This window comes from Cariama cristata, unplaced genomic scaffold, assembly GCF_000690535.1.
Source record: "Cariama cristata isolate BGI_N322 unplaced genomic scaffold, ASM69053v1 scaffold2447, whole genome shotgun sequence".
In the NCBI taxonomy this organism is placed as follows: Eukaryota; Metazoa; Chordata; class Aves; order Cariamiformes; family Cariamidae; genus Cariama; species Cariama cristata.
Genome location: NW_009624696.1, coordinates 1 through 7,557, shown reverse-complemented (window position 1 = coordinate 7,557; position 7,557 = coordinate 1). Strand labels below are relative to the sequence as shown.

At 42.3% G+C, this 7,557-nt stretch overlaps 1 protein-coding gene across 1 annotated transcript in view; it reads left to right on the top strand.

The window, feature by feature from the left end:
• The window catches only part of LOC104164037 (peroxisomal 2,4-dienoyl-CoA reductase-like), a gene marked incomplete at its 3' end in the record, with an annotated part of 10,846 nt that extends 7,333 nt beyond the window's left edge, over positions 1-3,513 (top strand). The window contains exons 6-7 of the mRNA XM_009703251.1: positions 2,700-2,908; positions 3,441-3,513. Of these exons, the coding sequence (XP_009701553.1) occupies positions 2,700-2,908; positions 3,441-3,513 (282 nt within the window). The remainder of the gene's footprint in view (positions 1-2,699; positions 2,909-3,440) is intronic.
• Between the last annotated feature and the right edge of the window lie 4,044 nt (positions 3,514-7,557).

Here is a 7,557-nt window from a genome sequence, read left to right as displayed (position 1 = left end):
CTTTGGTTGTGGATCTCTAACTCAAAGTTGGAAACATAGTGCCCCAAGTCATTCTCATACTGATACTTTTTCAAAACCTTTTGCTTAGCTTTCTTGAATCCGCTTGGCTTCTTATACCAAGGAGCCCTTTACTGCCTTTTGGGATGGTGCCATCATTTCACGATGAGTTTTGAACATCAGAACCTTTGTGATCTCAGTTTTAGCTTTGTTAGACAGCTCGGATGGATGTCCCTTGGCTACAAGGATCTTTGTTTTTAGATCCTGCGTGAATACCTTTTTCAACAGTTGCTAATGGATCCTGACAGAAGAACCAAAAATGATGAAACATAACCAAAAAATCCTAAGGGTTACCTTCCACTACATACCCCTCTGTCTTCAGGGGAAATCACTGCCTGTACCTTAAGGGACAAATTAGTCTGATGGGATTTTTAAAATGTGCATTTTCTATGTAAACTATGCAAATGCCTTCCCCACAATGTCACTTCTGATCTTCTTGTCTATATGCAATGTATTACTTCCATTTATACTGAGAGACCAGAGACGAAGCCCGTGACAGGGAGGCCGTGTACATGTCCCCTGCAGAAGGGCACCTCGTGCAGATTCAGCACATTTGATGTCTCTCCAGCGTGGAGCCACTGGACTCCTCTCCTGCCCCTCTCACCACAAAACTGCCTCCACGAGCATCCCAAAACTTGCCTGAGGACTGTAGAGATGCCCTGGCAATGTCATGCATGTTGCAGCGTGGTCATGTGTTGAGTTTCTTTTATCTGGTTGGGACTACAGCTTTTAAACTGTTTTTCCACAGTTTATTTTATTTATTATTTTTAACAAATGGTTTGGGGGGGGGGACGGGACAGTGGAGAGACAGAAAGTGGGGTTTTTTCCCTCTCTCAGAGTGCAGGGATATCAGCTGAATTGATTAAGGTCAAGTGTGGGACTCTAGTTTGAAGTGAGCGTACCTTCCCTGCTTCTTCGCTAGACAGTCACGCGTGGCACCTTTTGTCTTGTTTCTATGAACTATCATATACGATGAAGCCCTAAATGGGGTGAGAGTTGGAGGGCAGGTGAAGAGCCTCATTCTGTTACCATTAGTAACACGCTTGCACCCATTTTGTCTGTAAATTGAATAAGAAAGATTGCAGCAGCTCCTGGTATGTTACATGTCTTGATAACGATTAGGAGGAGCAACCGGGGTTGTCTGGTTATTCTTATTCTTCCAGCATATTTAGCATAAAACCTGTGATAAAATAAGAGCTCTTCTTTTGTGGCAGAATGTGCATTCATTTTTGTAGGTGGCTGTATCATGGGTCTGCCCTTTTCTCTGCTGTGGAAAGCAAGAGGACCGTTAGTATAGCTGAAGGCCAGAGGGGACGTTATCTTCCATGGCCTGGCATGGGGAGCACCCCAGACCAGCATCACCTCGGGGTGTCTGCTCTGGTGGGCCTCTGGAGGCATTAGAGATCAAGAGGAGCTTTTCCATCCAAAAGCCTTTTTCTTGTCGTTTTCTTCAAACATCACTGGGCAATTATTGCTTTGCCTTGCTTTCATGGGAGCCTCCATCTCAAAGCTTCATTTTGGAAGAGTCTTCTCCTATTATCCTAGGATAGGTTTAAGGCTTCTTTTAATTATTTTTTTTTTTTATTAGAATGATCTAAAAGAGGACCTAATAAGCAATAAATTTTCTGTTTAAATAGAAGTAAAAAAAAAAAATCTTGCTGTAACAGCTATAGCTTCCTACCTGTGCACTCTTTGCTTGCAAACTGCCGATCTATGGTCCAACCCCAGTGGCTGCCTCCCTGCTTGTGAGTTAAGACCCATTTCACCACAGCCCTTACTGGTGTAGCCTTGTTTGACTTTCAGGGTGGGTATAATCCCATTGGCATCAGATGCCTCAGTAGGTTGCTTATTTTGTTTACTAATAAGGGTATTTAAAGCTGATTTTGATAGTAGGTTGAATGAAGCTATTTATGGATCAGCACTGGTGCAAAAGTCTATGCCTGCATTTTTCTAGGAGAAAAAGCACAACTTTTGCATGTTTCAAATCCAGTAAATCTCTTAACTGCTGAATGTTTGTGTTATTCTGGTAGTGTGATTTGCGATAAATAGGGCCGGGCACTTTGACTACCATACCTGTGAACCTGCAGGTATTCCCACCTAAAACTGGTTTGATTTTGTCTGAAGCTTCCAGCTGCTTGGATGCTGTAGTTCATCCAGAGAACACTTTTTGGGGGGATAAATTAGTTTGATTTCTGCAACATCCTGGGGGAAAAGGGCATAAAAAAAAATTCTCCATTTGAGCAAATAGAAGAGTCCTTTGCTTTCTCTTCTTCCCGAGCTGTTGAGCATCCACCCCACGAGTGATGCTCTCCCGGTGGGGGAAGCTGCAGTTGGGGGTTTGGACAGAAGATGGTGCAGTGTTCAAAGCTTCTGCTGCTGGAGTGGCGGATCTGCTCCTCTCTTCTCCCTCCCTTTTAGCTTTGCCTCCCACAACCAAACTTCACACCAGTTAGCAACTTTAAAACAACAGGATTACAATAACAAACACATTTTGCTACAATTTCTGGAGCAATGAATTGAGGTGGTGCATGTATATATAAAATACCTATACATATGAATTGATAAATAATCATAAAATAGATTTTTTTTTTTTTCTCTTTGTGAATTCCGGTACTGACTTCATCACTCCTGTTTTAATGCAGGGATTAAAAGCATTGCCCTCGCAGCAGATGTAAGCAAACCCGAGGATGTGCAAAGGGTTGTGGACACAATCGTAGCTCGCTGGGGCACCCTTCACATAGCGTGCAACAATGCGGGAATCAATATGAACTCTGCAAGTGAAGATACTTCCTTAGAAGAATGGGACAAAACTTTTAATGTTAATTTACGAGGATTATTTTTGTGCTGCCAAGTAAGTGTGAAATGCTGTACTGGTTTGTTTTGCATATGGGTAATAATTTTCCAAGCATTTACTTTACGAAGATTTAATAACACTTTATTACTAATTGTCATAATAAATTTGGTCCTAGCTTTGGTGGAGTTAAGGAGAGATTTGCTTTGTAACAGTTACAAATTTTGGTCAATATTTTCAAAAGCAGCTGATACTTACTGGCTGCCCAAGCCCAGACATTTAAGAACAGCCAAATTTTTTGAAGGCTGGTTATTTGACACATCCTGAAAACTGGAAAGCTTTGGAGGACCATTCCCAACATTAGTGATTATTTTGAAAAAATATTGCCAACAGTGAAGAGGGTTTGAAATGGCAATGGGATTTTTTTCCTGCATCAGCCATTTTTCTACCAAGTTTTTATATCAAGTGCTTAAAAAAAAAAAAAGCGTTGGCACATAAACTCTTCTGAAAAGTGAAGACTAATTTATTATCATGTCATTATTAGCACAATCACAAAAAGGGTCACTGGTCTTTCCTTTAATTTCTGTCACAGGCTGCAGGCCGCATTATGCTGAATCAAGGATATGGGAAGATAATTAACACAGCATCTATGGCAAGTTTAATAGGTGAGTGATGAGAGCTAACAGTTGTGCTTCAGAATCCATATTTTAATTACTACCAATGCTATTTGAATCAATTAAACCTGTATTGGGAAGGAGTAAATCACTGACATTTTGTATTAGAGGAAATGTACTACAAAATTTTTATTGATATCATTTTTCAACATTTATCTGTCCTTTATGTTTTAGAGCACTTATTACTTTTTATAGAAGAGGCGGAGTCCCCTTCTCTAACTCCGATGCCCTGGTGGCATGGGAGAGGTGCTGGGGCCGTCCCCAGTAATTCCAGGCGAACGTATTTGAGTGCGAGAAGCTGTGCCCCCATGATGTTTACAAGCCACTCGAAAGCTTTTGTGCCATTATTTGCCCCGGTACTCGCGGGTTTTATTTCATTATCGTTGCCAACAGGTGTCTCCAGCAACGCTGCTGAATCAGCAGTGTCGTCAAAAGCGCCAATAAACCATTGTAACATATGGAATGAAATCCCTACTGCTGAGCTAATCTGGAAGGCAGTTACATGCTGGTGAACTGAAGCCCATGTAACAAAAATTGATCAATTACACAAATTAAGCATAGCCCTTTAGGAATTTATTTTATTGGTCTGGACATCTGTTGCAGTATTGTCCAAATCCAAAAATCAAATGGTGCCTTGGGTTGCCAAGTTAGGCAAGAAAATCTAGTAGCTATAAAAGTACAACTGAAAACCACTGTATTAATATCATGTCCATCTGCTGAATGTTACATAAATATGCAATCTTTTTATTTTCCTTGGGAATAACATTTATTTTTACTGTGCCCAGTTTGACATTCTGTGACATTCTGCTCAGTTTATTGCACAGTAACTTTAAATGTTTCTTCAAAAATGCATTTATAATGTTGTTGTTAATCTTTTTTTCAGTGTCTTTCCCAGCTGTTTTACTTATGCTTAAATACAGGCACCATCCCACTGCCTTGGCTTTGTAGAGTTACAAAATCTCCCAAAGAAACAGAGTTTTGAAAAGAATGCAGAGCTCTCAATTTCAAATGCACCAGACTTTCATGCTCTGCCCTGCACAGTGGGGCTCTGGTCTTGGGCTGTCACCATGCACATCATTGTCACAAAGAAAAATTTACTGGAAGGTATTCCACCCTAGAGAAAGTTATGAAGCCCTGGAAACTGGCACCAGCTGGGGGTCTGCTGGTTTGGCACACTGCTCCCCACCTCGCTCTTGCAGCCCAGAAATGCTCTCCGCTGCTTAAGGAGAGGCATTTCGTGGCTTCTCCATCAGGCCCTGGCACAGCTCTGCTGAGCTGGGAGGCGATGACTTTCCACCACAGCATCCATCCCAGCTCCAACTTGGGGCTGCACCTCCTTGGCTGGCCTGCCAAGCCCACTGAGACCCATGTGGGGATCACGTTTGAGGGCAATATCGGTCCTGAAGTGGGAACAAATGTTGGAAAGCAACCCTGAGAGCACCTGGAAGGGTCATCGCAAGATGCGTTTAAATGCCATTGAAAGTTAATGCGTGCTAGGCCAGAAGTTATGAGACGGAGATGTGTTTACCTTCTGAACCTGTTTGAATCTTGGCATTGAAAGAAATCTAGTAGTTATAAAACTACGACTGAAAACCACGATGTTCATATCATGTCCATCTGCTGAATGTTAAATAAATATGTTGGTTGGTTGGTTATTTAAGTATGTTGGCCAACTGGCATAGTATGAAATGTTTCTAGAAATAGTTAGGGGATATTTTTTTTGTTGTTGTTGTAGGTTGAGTCCTTCCTCAGAGATACAGGAAAATGAGGAGACATTTAGCAGGATAGGGAGGTTTTTGTTTGTGATTTTTCCAGATACACTGCTCAGAATCAGTTTTAATTAATTGAAGATAAGCTGCATACATTTTGCATATGTGCATTTTGATTCTGGTATTTCACTGGAATTATTCCAGACGTATGCTTCAGCAGCGGAGATGAGGCTGCTGCGGCTCTGCGATTCGCACAGGTGTAACTCAGCTCTGTAATTTTTACAGTGAATATCTTTAGCGGTAAGTGCTCTGGTCTTCTCTATCTGTGTGCACCTCTCATTAACATTACATGGCTGCTTCAAGGTCAGGCTAGACGCCTTATGCACCGAACAAGGTGGCAAAAACATAGTGTCAGGTTGTTGTGGTTTAACCTGGCAGGCAGCTCGTTCATTCGCTTGCTCCCCCCGCCGCAGTGGGATGGGGAAGAGAGTTGGAAAAAAGGAAAAACTCATGGGTTGAGATAAAGGCAGTTTGATAGGACAGAAAAGGAAGGGAAAATAATAATAAAGATAAAAGAATATACAAAACAAGTGATGCACAATGCAATTGCTCACCACCTGCTGACCGATGCCCAGCCAGTCCCCGGGCAGCGGCCGCCATCCCCTGGCCAACTCTCCCTGGTTTTATTGCTCAGCATGATGTCGTACGGTATGGGATATCCCTTTGGTCACTTTGGGTCAGCTGTCCTGGCTGTGTCCCCTCCCAGCTTCTTGTGCGACCCCAGCCTCCTCACTGGCAGGGCAGTGTGAGAAGCTGAAAAGTCCTTGGCTTAGTGTAAGCACTGCTCAGCAACAACCAAACATCAGTGTGCTATCAACATTAGTCTCATCCTAAACCCAAACCACAGCACTCTACCAGCTACTAGGAAGAAATTAACTCTATCCCAGCCGAAACCAGGACACAGGTGTTTAAAATGTAATGCATTGATGTCAGCAACATTTTTATCTGCTTTCCTCCCATCTTCTCCATCTGAAACAGGAACCAGTGTCCTCGCTTCCCAGAAGCCTTACAAATTCAGATTTTTTTAGTGACGCTGCTGAAGGCGTAGCTTTATTCACAAGCTCTAGCCCGATTTTATATGAGTTTGGAGGGTTCTAGATTTGCTTTTCCATCTATAAGAGACCACCTTTGGTAAGGGAAGAGGAGGCGGTGCAGGGTGCTCAGCTGCAGAAAGCCCACCCAGTGCCAGAGCTTGGCAAGGCCAGTTGTCTTCTGGAGCTCTTCCAATTCAGAGGGGACAAGTGTCTCAGGAGGGGGAAATTTAGTCTTCTGAATTACCTTCCTTAGATATTCTTATGAAGACAAAAGCATTTGCATGGAAGCACTCTTGAAAACCCTGTCTCAGCACCCACCCCAAATCAGAAAGCTGATTCTGATAGCTTGCAGCAACTTGCTGTTCTCATCCACGTGTGCTAGAGGTGCAGAGCCGATGCCAAAACTCTTATCCTCTTAGCAAACGCCGAATGATTTATCACAGACAGACATGTTTGGAAAGTTTAGCAAAGAACCACTTTTGGGAGGTTACAAGGTTAACTACCAAAGTTGTATGTAACTTGGAGCTGATGCATGGCAATTAATCAAGAAATTACGTTCCACATCTTTTTGAGAGCCCACGTGGCACACTGCGTCTGGGGGGCAACAGGCACACGCAGAGGGCAAAGCAGTTCTGGTGGTCAAAATGTGAATTATTTCATATTGAACAAAAAATGAGCACAGAACAAATGCTGGCAGAGGGGGGGCATGGTATGAAATGCTCTTTGTAGAAAGTAAAAGGCCTCTGAATTCTGACCAAACCTTCAGCACATACAGGAAAAAAAAAGAAACATGAATTGTTGCTTCCATCATGTCTGTGCTTTAAATCTATTCACAGACATCTATGTTCAAGGCAAATGTCCTTATTCACATGCTCAGTAATTTGCAGCAGGGCTTTTGGCTTTTTCAGAGTTTGGGTAACTCAATTTGTTATCATCTTTTCACCCTTTAAACTGACATACTCAAAACCAAGGGTTTTAGTCAATAAAAGCAATAGTGGATGTGTTGGGATACCACGGATGGTAGTGATCTAGAACTGATGCACCAGCTTAACTGACTAAATTAAGACCAATTTAATGCCAAAAATTAGGTAACTCAATTTAATTATCAAAATGCTGTGGGGTTTGCCTGCTGTACCTCACACAAATGCAGCGATTCACTTTCTTCCAGGATTCAGCGTTACCTAACCCCACAGGCTACAACTGCTTACCTTTGTGTATATATATAATATATA